The sequence below is a fragment of the Metarhizium acridum genome, assembly GCF_019434415.1.
Source record: "Metarhizium acridum strain ARSEF 324 chromosome Unknown scaffold_1, whole genome shotgun sequence".
Lineage (NCBI taxonomy): Eukaryota > Fungi > Ascomycota > Sordariomycetes > Hypocreales > Clavicipitaceae > Metarhizium > Metarhizium acridum.
The window spans coordinates 2,209,388-2,228,793 of NW_027094015.1; the positions used below are offsets into that span (position 1 = coordinate 2,209,388).

Here is a 19,406-nt window from a genome sequence, read left to right on the forward strand (position 1 = left end):
AGAATACACGCTCTGTACGAAGTACTCCGTAAATAGACTGAAAATAATGCCGCTGGAAGGCAACAAAACACAAGACAGCAGCTGAGTCTGTCCATAAGGTCAATGGTCAATGCGTACGCCCTACTCTGTGCATTCGCGTCAGCCAAAATCGAAGGCCTCTTGTTGGGCGCGTTTTTAGTTTGGTGACACGAACAGAGCCCAATCGAGCCGACGAGACGTTGTAGCTATTGAGGTCAGAGATCATGTCTAGGTTGTTGGTACGGAGCACCCCGTACTTATTCCGCATGGCCTGGCTGCGGCAATTGTCACTGGTCACTTCTTGACCCAACAACTGGCTGAACAATTTGTTCATTCCGAGAATTCACCAAGCCACTTGTCTCCGGTACGGATTAGTGCAACATGCATGCTTCGCCTCGTGTCTTTTACTTTCTTTTTCTTTCCTTTTTTCTTTTTTTTATATACGGTTCCTCATGGTTAATCTCAATAAGCTTGACCCTGCTAATTTCAGGTCACATGATCCCGCGACGTGGAGGCGTTTTGTTACGCGTTCCGGTTTGACACCAGTCCAAGTCATGCCATGTACAGCACCCATTTGCTTGTGACTTCTCTTGGCCATTGTCTCTTCAATTCTAACTCCAGGACTTCACGCAGCTTGCATGTGCTCTAGAGTGGCTAAAGTTGACTCAATGATAGTCTCATTTGCATCGTGTCCCCATCTACGCGTGCACAGCGACGCGCCGAAAACACCATGGAAACACAACAGCCAGAAACAATCTTGAATTCTTTAAACGAGGCTCAACGTCGGGCAGTCACATCAAACTCCCCCACAGTTGCTATATTGGCTGGCCCGGGCAGCGGGAAAACACATACATTGACATCTCGTGTCGTATGGCTTGTGCAACATGTGGGCTATCAGCCCGCTGATGTCATTGTCGCGACATTCACCGTCAAAGCTGCACGGGAAATGAAGGGCAGAATCGGCAAAAGACTCGGCGAAGAATGTGAGAAGAAAATAGTACTCGGAACTTTCCATTCCATTGCTCGAAGATATCTAGCCGTTTACGGCAAGCGGATTGGCTTGGACCCCAAATTCGGAATTGCTGACGATGGAGACTCCCGTGCTATCATCCAAAGGATCATCAAAAGACTTGATTTGCAGATTGAACCCGCACACGCCAAAAGCTGGATTAGCAAGAGGAAGTCCAAGGGCACGACACCATCACCAAAACAGAATGGAAAGCGGCCACATGAGACCCCAGCGCTTATTGAGTGTTATACGGCATACCAGGACCATCTCGCCAGATCAAATCTACTCGACTATGATGATCTGTTGGTTCGATGCGTTGAGCTTTTGCAAGAGCACCCATCATGCGTGTCCAACGTTCAGGCAGTGCTGATTGACGAGTACCAAGATACCAACGGCATTCAATATGATTTGATGAAGCTGTTTGCACAGGCTCGACAGCGAATTACCATAGTCGGAGACCCTGATCAGAGTATTTACGGGTGGCGCTCGGCAGAAATCAAGAATCTCTATCGGCTCTTGAGAGACTACCCTGAGACTGACGAGATATCATTGGAAGAGAATTACCGATCGTCACAGTTGATTCTCGACATGTCGCTGCAGGTTATTCAGCAGGATTCAAAGCGATATCAGAAAGTCCTTCTACCGGTACATACTAAGGGTACGAAACCGGTGCTCCGGAGGCTTAAAAGTTCCTCCAGAGAAGGGGAATGGATTGTATCCGAATTAAAAAGAGCCATAACAATGTTTGGAGGGGCGATAAAGAATGAAGATGTGGCGATATTGCTACGGTCGGCGTACCTGTCCAGACACATTGAGTCTGCCCTAGGCAAGGCAGGTATCTCGTACCGCATGATAGGAGGACACAAGTTTTACGAAAGAAAGGAGATCAAAATCCTACTCGACTACCTCCGCGTAGTTTACCAGCCAAATATGAATGACGCTGTGGCTAGGATTATCAATGTACCTCGAAGAGGTATAGGAGAGACTACAATAAAGTCTCTCCTGGAGAAAGCAGAGATGTCAAAGCTTAGCCTCTGGGCACTATTATGCAGGCACTGCCGTGGAGGCCGACGAGCAACAACGAAACTCCGCCCAAACATGGAGCAAAAATTGAACACTGAGCTTCTAAACGTCATCTCTTCTTTGCGACAAAGAATGGAGAATATTAGTGCAACTAATCCCGTGTCCCTGGTGGATTTGATTGAACAACTGGTGAATCAGCTATCCTTCAAAAAGTACCTGGAAGCAGAATATCAGGAGGACCACGAACAGCGGTGGGCCAACGTACAAGAACTTCTGAGTTTGGCAAACGACTTTGTGCGTGACTATGGCAACGAAGAAGAGGAACACGCTCTGCCCGAGATTGAAAACGTCGATCAAGTAAAGGATAATGATATCCTAGGTAAATTTCTGGCCAATGTGGCTCTTGCGTCCGACGCCCAGTCGGGTGACAAGGAGCAAGACAAAGCGTCGCAGGTGACAATATCAACTATCCACGCCGCCAAAGGCCTAGAATGGCCCGTCGTATTTATCCCCTCGGTCTACGAAGGATCAATACCTCATTCCCGAGCCGAAGACATGGATGAAGAGAGACGATTACTCTATGTGGCCATGACAAGGGCAAAGGCCCTGCTGTATCTGAGCTGTCCGCTGTATGGATCTCAAGGACTGGGCAACAAAGTCGAACTCTCACCATTTGTCTCGGCATTTGCCGGGTCCTTTGCACAAAAAGGACCGTCATTCGATAGGCCAGTCGTGGAAAGCGTAGGCAGAATTCTCGGCCGGGTGATACTATCCGAGAAATCAATCTTCGACAAGATACCAATCATGTTTTGCCCCGAGGATGACCAATATCCACTTGATCCTTTCGACCACAAGAATCCTAATAATCTCGATCCATATGAGGATAACTGGTACGGCAGAGCGCCAAAGAAGCAAAAGATACAGCATTGTGTAAATAATGGTGGTTCGACACAGGAGAAGCCATGGAAACCAGATTATTCTACAACAATGGAGCAGTCTTCCGGATTCACAATGTCCTCCCTACCTGGATTCGTTAGTGCAGGCACACATCGAACGGCTTTAGCAGCATCTGGCGTCGAGGCAGAGGCGTCACGGAATGCCGCTGGTAAAGCCGGCTCAAACCGAAGTATTCAAGGAACCACTAATCGACGAGCGGACCAAAGAAGCTTGCTTGGATTTGTGACGACGGAATCCAGGACACTCGCGACTGCTGCAGGCATAAAGCCTGCACCAACAGATTATTCTCTCGTTCGATATCAGGCAGCCGCATCACGAGCAGCCCACCAAACTCTCCAGCCTGCTGTCAACGTTACCACAAAAGCAACTATAGACCCAACATTTGCCAAACACAAGATTCCAGGTGCCAAACTTATTTCACGGCCCAATGTAGTCCAGTCGACGATGAAAGAACCTTCCGCCAAACGGTACGCCTGTTTTTCGAGCTCCCCCACGCGACCACTTTCACCAGAGCCGCCACATGAGGAGGGAGAGACAGCTTTGCAGCGCCCAGCAACTGTCTTCCACTCAACAACGTTCACATCTATGAAGCCAGCTGGCGGCATAAGGCGGCCTGTTGGCCTCGGTCCCCCGCCATCAATGGATCGTCTCCGGAAACCATTCAAGCCTCTCACGATCAATCGTCCAAAGGGCCCACCGGGTAATTCATAACGAAGGCACGACGTTCACTTTCAATATCACGGTAGTATTTGGACGAGACCGGGAGTATTACAACTGGACGTCATGAGTACCAGGGTCGAGGCTGTGGACTATTGTGGCGTCGCATCAGATCCGCCAGCAGTTGGATTTAACGATCAGAAAATGTGGATCTTTCCATAGAGGGCAAGCACATCTTAACGCTTAAGCGTTATGCTCCCGTTATGCTGGTGTAAGGCTTATCAGTCGTGTTATTGGCAACGAAGAAATATAAATAGATGGTCAAGTTTCTCAATCATATGACTCAGAAACTCATCATTGCACAATCAAGCAATACAGCACAATCCATACCAAACCAAGCAATCTACATTTCTAAACAATCGCCCTATCCTGCAATAAGCAGGACAGCACATCGAGCGCATCAGAAATATCTACCTTGAGACTTCCACCTATAACTACCAGCCCTCAGAATGTCTGCCGTCGCTCGTCTCTCTACCTCTATCACCAAGATGGCCACCCGCCGAGCCTTCTCCACCACCACTGCCTCTCTCAAGCCAGCTACCACCGATGCAGCGGCAAGTAACTCATGGGCATGGAAGAATCTCTCGCCCAAGGCTCGACGCAATGTTGCTTACGGACTTGGCGCATGTGCTGTTGTTGACAGCTATGTTGTTTACAATTACTTCCCTGGCATGTTGGAACTAGATTTGGCAAGTTTGTAATTGCATCGCAGGTCAGATTTTTTGTCAACGGGATATAAGGGGGTATAGTTGCTGTTCAATTAGAGCACGTTCTTTCTGTGATATATTCAATGGTACATATACTGGAATATTCGATTCATCGCTTCAATCTTGTTCCAAAGCGCCTGTTTGTCTCCGTGGGTCACTTTGACGTACAACCTGATATTTACTGCTGACAAGCCTTGCATCTAGCTAATCATATTGCGACTACGCCCATCATATTATTCCTTGGTTATACCAGCGCCATCCTGCGAGTTTTGAATACGCTGGGACTGCTACACGCTGTTGTTCTAGCCGACCTGCATGGTGGCATTTGTCGAGTTCCAAAAGGTTTGGTCGCCCTTCAACTCGGCGCGGGAGAGCTCCCATTACTTTCCTTCCTGTGCTTACCCAACGAGCACTTGTCCTCCCGAGGCGCTTGGGTATTGGTGTCTCTAATTCCAAGACAAGACAGGCAGCCCATGCCCGTGTGATTAAAAAACTTGACGTATTCAGACGTCGAAACCGGCGGTATGGCAGTGAGAGACAGAGGCAGGCCAAGATTATCGGTACATCCTACGCCATCGCGGATATTCTGCTAAATCGTCGGTCAGGAAAAACAAAGCCTACAGTTCCAGGCCCTACTTTGCATTCAGCAGATATCGGTCGGTGTCTCTCTAGGCGCCTGGAAACATAGCACGTCCGGCTACCCTATATTACTGCCCGCGCAAGAGATACGGACAATCCATAACCAACTCCTCCGCAGTGGCTTCCAAGCGCCGCACTCAGAGAGCTGGTGAGCATCTGTACACCTCGAAGACGTGTCTGCTTGACGGACAGCGGCGTATCCTATCATTTGTTTGCCCATGACAGTGCCAATTCACCGCCGGACGCAGAACTCCTGCCGCTTTCCTTCTCTGGGACGCGTTCAAATGATGCCTAGTCTCTGAATCATGAACCTCAATTAGCAACATATATTTCCTCTTGTCTAATGCTATGGGGTTGTATCCTAGGTAGCTAGTGGCCTATTCCTGTCGGAGTCTTTACCCAGGATCCCTTCATCGTGATCTTGGATTACCTGCGCAGCGGCACTGGCAGCACGGACTGATTGGTCGCACGGTGAACATGTTTCTCACGGCATATTTGATTTCCATCCTTTGCACTTTAGCCTTAAAGACGTAATCCCTTTCGGCGTGTCGTAATTAGAGGCATTGTGTCGAAGCCCGCAAACTACTCACCCGGTCCACGAAGACTCTCCCTTTCACAGAAACCCACGCACAGTTCTCACGTCTCATAATTATTCACTTTCCCCGTGGGAACACATCCATGGCCAGTCCAGCCGGGCATTGAATTAGACCGAGGTCCCACGGAAGGACCAAGGCTTGCGGCCCCTCGCGCGATGATACATGGCGCAATGAACAGTGTTACTTCAGTAAGTTCATGATGACATGACTTTCCTCATGTATAAACTCCCAGGTTTGGGCCCTACGTTCCAGAAGTAGTGAGTCGTGCATCTCTCTGGCGGTGTCGCCACTTCGCCCCAGTTGGATTGCCAATTCATACAAAGAGAGTGAGTGATAGAGATCCAATTTCCTTATCGATACTGTCGTATCAATAACCCTGGGACTGGCGGCCCTGATAAAATCGTGATGTGTCTCGTCCAAACTCTATCAAAGTTGGAGGGAGTGGCACAAAAGAGGCGTCTGATGACCTCACGATGCACACGACAGTAGCCCAGTTGATCAGATGCTGGCTGATGACACACACAGCCCTTATTCGCCTGCCCTGTTCGCTGGTGGTGGCGCTGGAGCTGCCGCTGGGAACGGGGAACCAATATTTGGTAAGGTCAACTTTGGAACGTGATGGTGCGCAAACAGTTGATACCCATTAGGTACACAAATGCTGTTTCTTTCGGTGTTGTAGGAGGCACCATTTTGTGAACCATCAAAGTACGGAGGCAACAAGTACGAGTCGAATATTTGAAGCCGCAGAGTTACTAATAAATGCATGCATACTCGAGGTAGGTACTCGGTACAATTTGTGCATTTCTGCATCGACAGAACATAAGTGCCACTCGTGCCCTACACTAGCCACCTAGGTACTCCGTACTTACATATATACTGTATAAACTCACTTGTGCAACTTGTGGCCCAAGGTGACAATGGTCCTTGATCAGTGCCATTCGATGCCACCCCAACTTGCATCCCCGACAGGACGGCCTGAACCATCATCTCCAGTCTTCATCTCGACCTATCTCGTGCATGTCCGCATGTCCGTCAAATCACACATCCCATTGGCGGATCCCGCCGGTACTACGCGCCTCGATCTTCGGCCCTCATGTCTGTCTGTCACTGGCAGTCCAGAGGCTCCAGCCCCAAGCTCTAAATCGCTGCGAGTGGACGCTTGAGTTCAATATTGCGGATTGTGACGACGCACCAGGCACCACGCCTGTCCTTTATCCGCTGCAACTAGCATCCTTCAGAAGCTCCGTGCCACCTCCATGACAGCCATGCCACAGAAAGTGGTTTCTGCCACCTGCCAGGATGAAAGCATCGTTGCCACTCTCATCACGAGACGGGCCGAACGTGCCGCTAGCCATCCCCTCTCATCCCATTCGATCAGGGCCCATCTATATCGAGGCAGCCAGTGACGAAAGAGTTGGCCATGCTGGCTGTCCTTGCTTTGGGTCCGGGAGTTGGCTGTGTAGAAGGTTGTTGAATATAAAGGTCATCATATGCTCAACACACCCTTCGTGAATTATGGCCTCGGACATGTTTCCACGTCAAGACACGCCATCCCACAGTTGACGGGTTATTTACATGCTGAATACACAAGGCCTGTTTTCCTCATGGCGTACTCGACTGCTCGGCCCTCCAAGGGTTTGGGCCTTTCGAGAAGCTCCATTCACAGCTTATTCTTCCTGGTGGCACTGTGCGTCCTCAGCACGCTGGCAATTTGCGGTTCTGCCGCCGCCACGGGTGACAAGTATCTTATTGGCGTTGGTAAAGCAGACATCACAGGTCCTGTTGTTGAGATCGGCTTTGCCGGATATGCCAACCTCGACCAGAAAGGCACTGGTCTTCGGCAGCGTCTGCACAGCCGCGCTTTCATTATCGCTGACAAGAATAATCCTCATGACCGGTTTGTGTACCTGGTCCTAGATTCGCAGTCTGGAGATACTGCTACACGTTATGGCGTGTTGGACGGACTAAAGAAGCTGGGAACTGAGTACAGTATCTACGGCCACAATAACATCGCCTTGACCGGCACTCACAGTCATGCTGGCCCAGGCGCCTGGTTCAACTATCTCTTGCCGCAGGTTACAACCTTGGGCTTCGACAAGCAGAGCTACCAGGCTCTCGTGGACGGTGCTGTGCTGTCAATCAAGCGCGCTCATGAAAATCTTCAGGACGTACGTTGTTGAATAGACGCACCTGACTCTCTCATATCACATGCCGCATACTTACACAGCTTCCTAGGGCTATTTGGACGCAGGTACCACCAGAGTCAAGGATGGCGCTATTAACCGCTCGCTTTACGCCTATCTTGCCAATCCCGAATCCGAGCGCAAGCAATATGAGGATGAGACTGACACTTTAATGACCCTCCTTCGTTTCAAGCGTGCTTCCGATAACAAGGATATCGGCGTCCTCACATGGTTTCCTGTTCACGGAACCTCCCTTCTCGGTAATAACACCCACGCTGCTGCGGACAACAAGGGAGTTGCGGCGTGGATGTTCGAAAATGCCATGAAGGATAACTCGAACGCTGCCAATGGGTTTGTGGCTGGGTTTAGCCAAGCTAACGTGGGCGATACTACACCAAACGTTCTTGGGGCATATTGCGATGATGGATCCGGCCAGCAGTGTAGCTTGAAAAATAGCACCTGTGCGGATGGCAAGTCGCAGAGTTGTCACGGACGGGGGCCTGAGTTTAGAGCGTTGGACCTCGGCGTCAAAAGCTGCTATGAGATAGGACGTCGTCAATTTGCAGGTGCTCAAACCATCTACGTAAGTTTTTGGCATAAATGAATGACACCAGGCTCAGGACGCTAATATGGGCGGCGACAGAACTCCCTGGGTACTTCTGGAACCCCAATTGCAGGCTCATCCGTCAAGGCATTCCATTTCTTCCACGACATGCGATTCTGGAACTTCACTCTTCCCAATGGCAAGCAGGCGCAGACTTGCCCAGCCGCTCTGGGCTACTCGTTCGCAGCTGGGACATCCGACTGGCCTGGCGCATTCGATTTTACGCAAGGTGACTCTGGCGAGCCCAATGCCAACCCTCTTTGGAAAGTCGTTTCGGGGCTTATTAGAACGCCCACAAAGGAACAAAAGGCATGCCAAGGCTCTAAGCCGATTCTCCTCGACGTTGGTGAAATGGATGAGCCTTATGCCTGGACACCCAACATTGTCGACATTCAAGCCCTCCGCGTAGGTCAATTCGTCATCATCGTCTCTCCCTCGGAAGCAACCACCATGTCCGGACGACGGTGGAAAGCTGCTGTTGCAACCGAAGCTTCCAGCTTCCTGCCCCAAAAGCCCATCGTTGTTCTTGGTGGCCCGGCGAACAGCTACTCCCACTACTGTGCTACGCCCGAAGAATACGAAGTTCAACGCTACGAGGGCGCATCAACATTGTTTGGACCCCATGAACTGGATGCCTACATCAACCTCACCGTCAGTAACATGCATTACCTCCACCCAGACTCAAAGGACACGCCCGACCAAGGACCTCTTGCGCCCGACAACCGCGGGAAAGCGCTCTCCTTCATCACCGGTGTGGTCGTCGACAATGCGCCTATCGGCTCAACGTTTGGCAAGGTGGTCCACCAACCGTCCGCATCATATCAAATAGGATCTGTGGTCAACGTCACTTTCCAAGGCGCCAACCCTCGCAATAACCTCCGCCAGGAACAAACTTTTGCCGCCATCGAGCAGCGAGGTCCCGGCGGCTCGTGGACCCGAGTACGCGACGATACAGACTGGTTCCTCGTCTACTCATGGCGCCGGACCAACTTTATCCTAGGACACAGTGAGGTGGATATATCATGGGAGACGTATGGAAACGCCCAGCCAGGCACGTACAGAATCAAATACTACGGCGACTCCAAGCCCCTTGCTGGCAGCGTAAAGCCATTCGAGGGGACCAGCAATTCATTCAAGTTGACGGGCGGCTTGACACGACAGTTGCGCTCCTGATGGATTTTCTAATAGTGATGTAGCAAACAATGCAACGAGATGAAATACCCCCAGCGCACCCCTTGATGAAACTGTTGCTATCGGCCCTGTACTGTTTCCAAAAAAAAAAAAAAGAAAAAAAAGGAAGAAGAAGAAAGAGAGAAACAAAGAAAAAGAAAAAAGAAGTCAAGCCGGTGTCATCCAAGTCTGCACGCCGTGTCACGGTATCCCACGTCAAACTGTTTCCTCTTCTTCCACGACCAAACGTACTGTGAAACGAAACGAAACTCAGTCCACGTGTCTTTCCTGTGCAGTCCTAAGATTTGAAATCATGCGCCATCGTAAAAAGGGATCAATCTGCTCTCTTCTCTCGGGACGGCATATGATGAAACCGGCTTTGACTCACACGCTCACAATCAAACCACGTAACCTGGCATGTAGCCCTTCCGCGCTGCCATGTCAGTGGCGCAGGTACAACTGGGAATGGGATACAAGGCCATTCACGTATGCATGCCTGGCATGAAACCCTCGAAAGCGCAGGCAAGATGTAGGGCAAAAATTTCCCCTTTATTCCCAGGATACCTGACCAGTCGCATTGCCCAGGCACGAGAGCCCAAGAAAAGTAATAGGCGAGCACACGGTTGGGCCCCTCTGTGGTTGGAATAGTAGGCATTTCTGTGGCTTGAAGAAGCGTGTCTCCTGTCTGGGCGCCAAGCAATTGTCTTTTTTTCCTTGCGACTTGGCGTATGTTCTGTTTCTGAATGTTATCTACGTATTTACTTATTTCCCATTCTGAGCCCGGCTGATGAATTGCCATGTTAGGGCCTAAATAGGAGAGTCTAGTGTGTGCTGCGTGGACAAGTCCCTTTCTTATATGCCATCATCCCATATAATGCAGGCAGATGGAATTCATTGCTTCCCAACACAACGTGGAGCTCAGACAAGGAGTTCTTTCAAGTCAACTCGTAACTAATATTGGAGCATCCAACACATTCCGCATGCGTCAAGTTCGCTGCCGTGTAACAAAAGAATTACGTCAGGACCACGCTGTCTGGCCAGGTTCTGTGCCGTTTCCCAGTCTGTGCGTCGTTGCTAGTTGGTGTCCCATGCCGCGCGTGATCAGCTCATACACACAAGACGACCAAAACTCTTCGCAAGCTCGCATTGTCTTGACTAAGGGAAACCAGCGGGAGAGACAGATGGGTGGGCCAGGTGTGGCTCACATACAACAACTGTAGATAATGCAGATATGTTGTGCGTTGGTAAGCTGCCCTCGACCTTCCTAGAACTTTGATGTTGACATCCAAGACGTCAGAGGACATTTAAGCACTCCGCCACACTAGCTAGTTTCGATAGAATGGACAATCACAAATGTCCGCCAAGTCTAAGCGACGTCGAGCTGCAGGCGCTCAAGTTGGAAGTATAACGTAGGTTCGATACCGTATCGTCTATCGTCCATTACCCATTTCCCTCGACAGCCTGGAAACCGCTCGTCTGCTTGAGCCGTTATTGTTGTCTGTCCCCGTGGGCTTATGCAGGGTTCATTGCATAATCTTATCGGACATTATCACCACGAAAAATACCAAAAATATGTGGGCGTGGCCACGCTACGGGATTTTATCCGTTAGACCCCCTATACTGTGCGACAGACGTCTAGTCTCTAGACCATCGACAGGCAATCCCTGCTCTGCTGAGATATGGCTGAGGGTGCTGTCATAATCAACTTGCCAGCCGAAGGCCCAACGGCGCTAAACGTCAAGCCATTATGACAATTAATCTGTCACATCAATTTTACACACTTTCCAGAAGTCTCAAACAGGGAAGAAGAAGAGAGAAACCACCCCAAGACTTGCGCGACCACTCGCCGGATCATTACCCCGGATATGCGAATATTACCCTCTGCAGAAATTTGCGTGATCTGAGCCTGACAATCAGGTCGACTGGACATGGTTCTGTACACTCATATTATGTGGCGTGTTCCGCGCTAGGAACCTGTTTCCCGATCGACCATTACTCAGGCTTTTTTTGCCTGTATTATTGAAAGCGTTACTGTCGTGATTTCACACACCGTCCACACACCGATATTGGATGTCTCGTACTATAGTGTATATAGTTGTGTTTCTCCATCAGGTAACAGACTGTCAAAGTCAAGCAAGAGCAGGTGTCAGGTTTTGCTGTGATTTCCGTCTTACATGACCACTGGTCATAGCTGCAATCCCTTGGTTAGTTTAAGTGCCAAGCCACAGCCAATGAGAAAGATGGACCATCTCACTCATCCTTTCAGTCCAGACGGCCTAACAAAACCAAATTTTGCTTTGTTTCTGGCTCGTCACAGCCAATCGAATTGATGGTGGCTAAGGCTAAAGACGTGGACCGCGGTTTAAAGACGGCCACAACCATCATGAGTTGCGTGAACTGCGCTGAAAGGCAGAGAGTGCACCCCTACTTCAGGTGGATCCGTGGTATGTAATGGGGGCCGAGGAGATGAAATTTTCTTGCTTCACACCATTTGAGCGCATGTCGTCGGTCACAAACCTGGCTTGTTGTTTCTCTATCCATGAAGGATTAGAGTATGTCATGCTTCTCTCCGGCCACGCCGAAGATAGAACGTCAGAAGCCGGTTCGCTTTCATGTTTTCGGGAAGCTGAGATGTTCGTGATGCCGAACGTGGGTGTGATGGGGGCCGTGAAAGGGAACCATCGGGAAGCGGCTCGTTTCGAATATTATAAACTTGACAACTGAGTTAATCAGCGGGTTGTTCTAGCAAGTTCTGAGCAACTGAAGTACACTTCTAGATAGAAATCAGCCTCAGCGAAAGAACCGGTCTTGTCGTAGGCAGTCTTTGCCCGAGTCAATGTGACTGAGCAAGAAAAGCAAGCTGGCATAACGTAGCTGAGTGGGGCTACAGGTGGTGGAAACTCCTTTGTTCGTCTGATGTTTCTCGAGGCAGGTGCAAAGTGGAGACAGAAGAAAACGGAAGGCGCTGGCGAGCAGGAAAGCAGCAAACATGCAGGTAAGCAGGCAGGCAATCAGGCAAACAGACGCCGTGAGATGGACAGCAGACGGATGAATGTCAGTCAGATGGGGCGTGTGGAGGAAGGGTAGGAAGGAACTTGCAAGCAACAATTCGAAATCAAACGACGAACTCGCTTCATGACGAGACGACAACTTGACATTGCAGCACGGCAGAACCCGTCGTGGTTCGTTAACTCCACGTACCAAGGCCGCCGGCCGTCTATGCATTCAACGTCACTCGTGCTTAGTATCACGCTGTCCATCATGCAAGGTTGATCGAGCCGGGTTGCACACTCGGTGAATACAATAGGATTACAGACCTGGAGGATCGTTGGACTTGTTCAACCATCGAAGCAACCTGCCTCTGTCCAGCCTCGTGTCTCCGCAATCGCGAAAAAAAAAAAGAAAAAAGAAAAAACCCTCGACCGCTTCTCGCGAGCAGTACCAAAGTCCTGGCGACGATGGCGTGACACTAGCAAGACGCCAAAGTCATTTTCTCGAGAGCCTACGGAGTACTTCACGTATGTGGCACTTCGAACTGGCGGTGGCCGGGGGATTGCCAGCTGCATGTTTGAAAAATTGCCAGAAGGTGTTCAGCCACGATCTTAGACTTAGATCGGCCACACCATTCGCTGGGCTATCAGACATCGATTCGTCGCCTACAATCCAGCCTGCTGGTTGCGCAAACACCAAAACGAGACACCCACTCCAGCTACGGGTCTAGAATGCACAAGCTGCTGTCCGCATCCTCCCTTGGCTACTCATCATATGCGGACTCGTTGACTCGGGCACTACTACCTGGCTTCTTGGACGACACCACTGGAGCGGCGGTTGACACCAACGGATTCAGTCTCGTGACCCTCTCAGAGACAGCCATTTGCACGGGTTGGCTGCCCCCTAATAACCAAGACCCCATGCCGGAATTAATGTCATGGTCAGCTCGACGTGCAGTTAGAGCTCCCTGACTTATTTTGACAGCTCCGAACGCCGATTAGAACCGCCTTCAGCAAACGACGTCACTGTGTCGTTGAGAACTGCCAGTGTCTCTACAACTAGAATGTCGTGAAAACACCCGCCAAGGTGCTCTCTACGCTGTGATACGACTCTTTGACGCACCCATCCTCTACTTGCTAATCACGCGCATCTGAAATATGTATGTGTGCCCCGGTTGCCTGGCTTGCTGTCGACACACGCGGCAGTTTCGGCCGGGACCAGCCTTACCAAGGATAACGGCCTAGAGTTGCGCACCTGTCAAGGGTTTGTATCGAAAACGCACCTAAGGTCTGACCAACGTTTTGCGCGAGGTATCAATTGTCATGGCGAGCATCAAGTGGACCAGTCAGGCCGTCATCGCTTGGTGAACCAAACTTAAACCAAGCAATTTAAGGCGCCACACCCTCGTTTCCGGGCTTCGGTCCGCGTCCCGTAGGGCCTCAAACAACATCCGGCCCATTGCCCTGGGGCCTTGGGAGTCCATTTCAAAGCCACATCCTTCGCGCTGCACCAGGAGCCCTGTACCGCAGTGAAGCAAAACAGAACCCGGGCGAACGGGCAACAACTGTCAGGATACCACTAACTTATTACATTCTTACCATGTGGAGAGTCACCCTGGTCTCTCCCTGTCACGTCGTTCAGGTGGATCATGAGCAGGGTTTGACAAGCAAACACTTCATCTCCACTATGGTTGTTTGTTGTCATTAATACAGAAGCTGCTGCTTGTTCGCGTGTCTCCCCGCCCCCTTCCCCGAGCCTGCTACCTGTACTGAAAAGCAGGGTACGGAGCAGCTATATAACTACCTACCTAGGTAGGCAGTAGTGCTCCTTGATACTCTGTACCATACGTGGTAGCGCGCGCAGGTCTACTACCACGTCCGGTTGAGCCGCATGTTTTACTGTGCCTCGCCTGATTCGAGCTGGTTGCAAAAGCCAAACTCTACAAGTATGTGTGCTGTTGGGGGTGAACTTTGGGTTGCTGATCGCCTTCTTGGACAGTGAGAACCCAATATCTTGTGGGGGTTGTGTGCCCTGTGAATGCCCAACATGCTGTGTTCTTTTTAGCTCATGGCAATTGTGTCATTGTGCCGTATAGCATTTCAGCACGTATCCGGACCCGTGAGTCTGAGGCGTGAAGTGTCGAAGTCCGAGAACTTCAAGCCGGACGCCGTTACAGTCTCTCTCCCCGCAGACTAGGACCGGCCTCCTGGAAGCCTGGTCAGGGCAAGCAAGGCACGGCGGACGGCGGACCATGTCGGCAATCATGGGCCATCAACTCAAGAAGCTGTGTCATAAGAGAAGAGACATCGTCGCCCATTCACAATACATAGTTACTACGTCCGACATGCTCCCTCCTGGGTAGTTCCAGTTCCCGAGTGCTGGGTTGGCGCCAGCTAATGCATGCTCCCCATCCCTTCACCCTGGTCCCGGCAATGGACGCCCCTGTCGCCGCTCCCTCGCCGCCGGCCTGCCGGTTGACGGATTGACGGACTGACTTTTCAATGCTGGCCTTGGTATGGTTTGTTTGCACTATGAGGACACTGTAGCTGATACGGAGCATAGAGGCTTTCGTACGTTTATCGACTTTCCCGCTCACACGCCACGCCCACCACCGAGGATGTGACCCCCGTCCGCCAACGACCCATCAACGGCGCCCATCGTGGCTCGAACCAACTTGGTTAATTCCAGATGTCAGGGCACGGTGCAGTGATGGGTATCTATCCGTGTCAATCCCCTTGTTCGAGGCAACATGGGCAACATGGGCGACATGAACAGCGTGAGAGACTTTCAACCCGGGGCTGACTGACTTTTCCCGGAATCACATTGTGCACCCGCACCCCCCCGCCATCTCATCGAACGGAGAGGAAAAAAGAAACGAGCCAGACAGAGTCGTTAGAGTCCCCAGAGTCCCCCTGTGAAATTACCGAGCACCAAGTCTTTTCCTCATGTCCCTGGGCTTTGAGCGATTGCATGTTGTAGTTCCTTCTTCGGCATTGGACCCAGCGTCGAGCCCGACTTTCTCGTCTTTGTTGCTCGTCCCGTTCCGTCATAGTCTTCTCCTTTTCTCCTATCCTCATATTTCATCCAATGCAGTCTCCCGCGACAACACATTCTGTACAAGTTACAAACCCGCCAGCTCTTTCCAGCCTTCTATACGTCCACGTCTGCTGTCCTCGAGGTCAAGCTTCACACAAACTTGGTCTGACGACAGCTCGCGACCAAGCACTCGTTGTGTCGCGTCTCCCACAAAGTAACACCATATATCTTCTCGCTACCTTCTCAAGCCTCATCCGGCCTACGACATTCCTCACCCGTCTCACTGGTACATACATCGAGAGAATATATAAGACCTAAAAGACCCCCCGAAGAGGCACGGTATTGCGTCTCCCAAAACTTCTGAGACCCCGGCCGCTGTCGCAATCTAGGCAGACCCCACGCTGTGTCTGACTTCTTCCATCAGATTCATGCCAGTCTCTCACCCGATCTATTGCTCTTAAGCTTTCACATACTCTCTTGCATCAGGCGGTCCTGAGAGAACCAGGACTTTCGTCAAACTTCCTCCACTACATACTTGGCTGCCTTTATCGCCCAACCCGTATCGATGATGGCCCCATCGCCTACTTACAGCTCGAGTGGTTCTAGCGGCTCCTCTGGCTCGAGCACCTGCCCATGGCAGGAGAGATTAGAAGGTTACAAATACCATCAGTTTTTTTTTTTTTTTTCGTTCATAACATTCAACTAAGCGTCCCTTCCAGAATTTTGTCGCGATGCGCAGCTGATGCCCCCTGTTTTCCAAATTGTTTCTGACCGCCGAGGTAAGATGCGTCCCACGACCTCTCAGTTTGTCACCACGAGTGTCCGGGTACTAATCCATGACGCGTCTCAGGTGGACGAACTGCTTGGTCTAGCAGAGTAACTGTTCATGGTCAGACACTGGCAGCGAGATACTGGTACGACGGCAAGAACCTAAATAACGCCAGAGAAGATGCCGCAGAATGCGCAGTCAACTGGCTCGTCACAGCCTCTAGTCAATCCTCCAGCCAGCCCTGGGTTAACTGGTGATGGATTCTCGCCCACTTATCGGCATGGTCGTACTAAAACCGTCCTCCAAGTTTTTGGATTGATTCTTTTTAGTGAATTTTTCGATATCAGTGTTTTGTTGTGTCTTCATCCATTAGCTTTGATTTGCTTTCTCAGCGTTTCGGTCGAAATTGGAGTTATAATGGTGACGAAAATGTGCCTCTTGGCACCGGAAAGGACAACACACCATGGGAACGGCGCCAGGGATTCTCTTTATCTTTATCTTTTCCTTTTTTTATTGTAAAGGAAATGGAAAACAATATCAACAGATCACATGACCCATTCATGTTGAAGCATTATTGCCCAGTCATATGCTTCGTCGCACGTCTTGGGGGAGGCGACAAGCCAATGGCTGTTTCTTATTCTTTCTTTATGGGCGTCTCCGACCTCAATAGGGCCAAAAAAAAAAAGCGAACCTTTTTAAAAACAGATGTATTGATACATGGATATTGTAAAGGATTGGTTGAGTATGATTTGGCGCAAACTCAGAACAGAATATGGGTTTGACTTCATCACTAAAGAAATGCTTCACTGGAAAGAAATAGATATCTTACAAGGATTAAATAAAAAAAATATATTGTCGCATTTTGTCAGCCGTTATGAATTGAAAGGACGACTCAAGTCGCTTCCTATGGCACTGAGTGAGGAGAGGTGAGCCCAGGAAGTTCTTCAGTCTCTGCTTGAGTCAGACAGAGGATGTTGAGGATCTTTCATCAGAGCATGTGGCCAATCTCCTAAGCTACGTATAGATAGGGTTGGCTTTGGCGATATATTTTCATGTGAGCTTCTCTTGTTTTTGTCTTGATGTGCACGATTGGAGACGGGATTCGGCTTAGGACGTAGTTCGTGGTGGGCCTTTGGAAAAAGGGTGATTATGTAATACGTGCACATGAGCCGGACCGGTCTTATTCCGACAACCGCTGTTCAGTCGCTGTAAATTTCGTCGCGATATTATAGTGGTGACGCGAAAAGCAAGGAGTCTTGGAACCTACTCCAGAACAAATTCCCTAGGTCGGAGGGTCATCATGTCTCCAAGGACGAGGTTACTGGGGGCATGCAGAGCTCTAGCTGTGTGCACAAGACCAGTTGCTCAACATGGCAGGGAATCTTTCCGGCCTGCAGCGAGCGTCTTTCGATCATATTCGGCCGATACCAATGGACATCCAACAACTTCCGGAGATGCGGCGAGAAATGGCAATATGTCATCAAATTTGAAGGCCAATGCATCGGCTACGAATCTTGGCAAGCAATCAACCCCTCCTGCGCCACAAGAAGTGAGCTTCTTCCCCTATGCTCGAGACATTCAAGAAGCGTGTTAACAATTGGGCAACCAGACAAGCCAAGGCCCTGATAATTCACATATAGAGACTCTGAGTGATGCAGCCTTGGAGCAAATTTTTTACGGCGGCCGACCCGCGACTAGTCAGACAGAGGGGGTTTTGACAGCAGCTCAAGAAGAAGCACTCTACCGAGAAGGCACCATTCCTCCCCCGACGGAAGCGGAAGCACTCATAGCCAGGTCGCAAGCATCTGAACCGGCGCAGTTGTCCATAGGCCAAGGCGGTGATATCCAAAATCCAGGCCACAAATTCGGGCTGCCCAGGAAGCCGTACCCGGAGGGTTTCAATATGAAGCAAAGATACCACCCGGTCCTGGAGCAGCTCACTCGACTGCTTATGCGAGATGGCAAACTTAGTGTTGCTCAAAGAGTATGTGATATCTCTACCAATAGGGCTCAGCATGGCGGCCAATTACTCACCCCAGCTCTCTCCAGAACGTGGCAACGGTAATGAACTTTCTCCGAACGGCCCCAGCTCCCATCTACAGTCCGAAATTCCCACTCCTACCTGGCACACCGCCGGCATCCCACCTACCATTGAATCCTGTTCTCTACATCACAATCGCCATCGACTCGGTAGCGCCGTTGCTCAAGGTGCGGAATATCGCGGGTGCTGGTGGCGGCGGTCGCGCGCTCGAACTGCCCGTACCCCTGGCGGTTCGGCAACGAAGGCGGATGGCGGTGAAGTGGATCCTGGATGTGATTGAGAAGAAGCCCTCCAAGGGCAGCGGCAAGAACCAGTTCCCCCACCGGATTGCAGAGGAGATCATCGCCGTGGTGGAAGGACGGTCAAGCGTGTGGGAAAAGAGGAAGCAAGTTCACAAGCTGGGCACAGCTGCCCGAGCCAACGTGAGCTCCAAAAAGCTCAAAGTCAAGAGGAAGATGTAAAGAAACGTAGCAGCCCGCTGCGTAGTTTGTATATTACCTTGTATTGGCTGCATATGTCGGTGCAAACCCCTCCCTCAACATGGTGTTGTTTGGGAATGTCAAAGGGCATACTTGTAAATTATAGGAGCGGATTCAAAAATACAAGCGAAGCTACAGAGTACATGCAGTGCAAAATTACATGCATCTCGGTGCAAAGTGATCTGATGCAAAGGCCCTTACAACAGGCCCGCTACGCAGAGCTTGTTCCAAGTCGTACAAAGATTCATCACGGCAATTGACATGTTCTAATAATCAGATGGGGGCATTGGACGAACGAGTCAGACAACAGACCAACGTGGCCCGGCCCCGGCTGGCAGGGGCCAGCCCATTGCTGTGGGATCATGTGATTCCCCATCCAGTTTTTCAGGCTCCGTACTCCGTACTTTAAGCTTTTATTAACCTCCATGCAGAAGGAGATGGGAGGGGACCGGATAGGAGGAAGCAAG

The 19,406-nt window shown here is 50.5% G+C and overlaps 6 protein-coding genes across 6 annotated transcripts; 5 read left to right on the forward strand and 1 right to left on the reverse strand.

Annotated features, from left to right (window-relative positions):
• Positions 1 to 748: 748 nt before the first annotated feature.
• Positions 749 to 3,718, forward strand: srs2_1 (ATP-dependent DNA helicase srs2; the record flags this gene model as incomplete). The annotated part of the gene is made up of 1 exon (XM_007811639.2): positions 749 to 3,718. One exon carries the CDS (start codon positions 749 to 751, stop codon positions 3,716 to 3,718), a length of 2,970 nt encoding a protein of 989 aa, XP_007809830.2.
• Positions 3,719 to 4,173: 455 nt separating this feature from the next.
• srs2_2 (ATP-dependent DNA helicase srs2) lies at positions 4,174 to 4,425 on the forward strand (the record flags this gene model as incomplete). The annotated part of the gene is made up of 1 exon (XM_007811638.1): positions 4,174 to 4,425. One exon carries the CDS (start codon positions 4,174 to 4,176, stop codon positions 4,423 to 4,425), a length of 252 nt encoding a protein of 83 aa, XP_007809829.1.
• Positions 4,426 to 5,348: 923 nt separating this feature from the next.
• J3458_000639 (uncharacterized protein) lies at positions 5,349 to 10,591 on the forward strand. Its single transcript, XM_007811637.2, has 3 exons — positions 5,349 to 7,834; positions 7,902 to 8,432; positions 8,493 to 10,591. The coding sequence occupies exons 1-3, from the start codon at positions 7,157 to 7,159 to the stop codon at positions 9,624 to 9,626; spliced, it is 2,343 nt and encodes a 780-aa protein (XP_007809828.2). The 5' UTR covers positions 5,349 to 7,156; the 3' UTR covers positions 9,627 to 10,591.
• Positions 10,592 to 10,790: 199 nt separating this feature from the next.
• Positions 10,791 to 14,369, reverse strand: J3458_000640 (uncharacterized protein). Its single transcript, XM_066116253.1, has 3 exons — positions 11,878 to 14,369; positions 11,705 to 11,814; positions 10,791 to 11,634 (listed from the first exon to the last, which is right to left on the reverse strand). The coding sequence occupies exon 1, from the start codon at positions 12,846 to 12,848 to the stop codon at positions 12,414 to 12,416; it is 435 nt and encodes a 144-aa protein (XP_065978135.1). The 5' UTR covers positions 12,849 to 14,369; the 3' UTR covers positions 10,791 to 11,634; positions 11,705 to 11,814; positions 11,878 to 12,413.
• A 798-nt stretch (positions 14,370 to 15,167) lies between these two features.
• J3458_000641 (uncharacterized protein) lies at positions 15,168 to 17,500 on the forward strand. Its single transcript, XM_066116254.1, has 2 exons — positions 15,168 to 16,429; positions 16,501 to 17,500. The coding sequence occupies exon 2, from the start codon at positions 16,600 to 16,602 to the stop codon at positions 16,936 to 16,938; it is 339 nt and encodes a 112-aa protein (XP_065978136.1). The 5' UTR covers positions 15,168 to 16,429; positions 16,501 to 16,599; the 3' UTR covers positions 16,939 to 17,500.
• Positions 17,501 to 17,655: 155 nt separating this feature from the next.
• On the forward strand, positions 17,656 to 19,081 carry J3458_000642 (uncharacterized protein). The gene is made up of 3 exons (XM_066116255.1): positions 17,656 to 17,968; positions 18,029 to 18,403; positions 18,469 to 19,081. The coding sequence occupies exons 1-3, from the start codon at positions 17,720 to 17,722 to the stop codon at positions 18,919 to 18,921; spliced, it is 1,077 nt and encodes a 358-aa protein (XP_065978137.1). The 5' UTR covers positions 17,656 to 17,719; the 3' UTR covers positions 18,922 to 19,081.
• Positions 19,082 to 19,406: the final 325 nt, after the last annotated feature.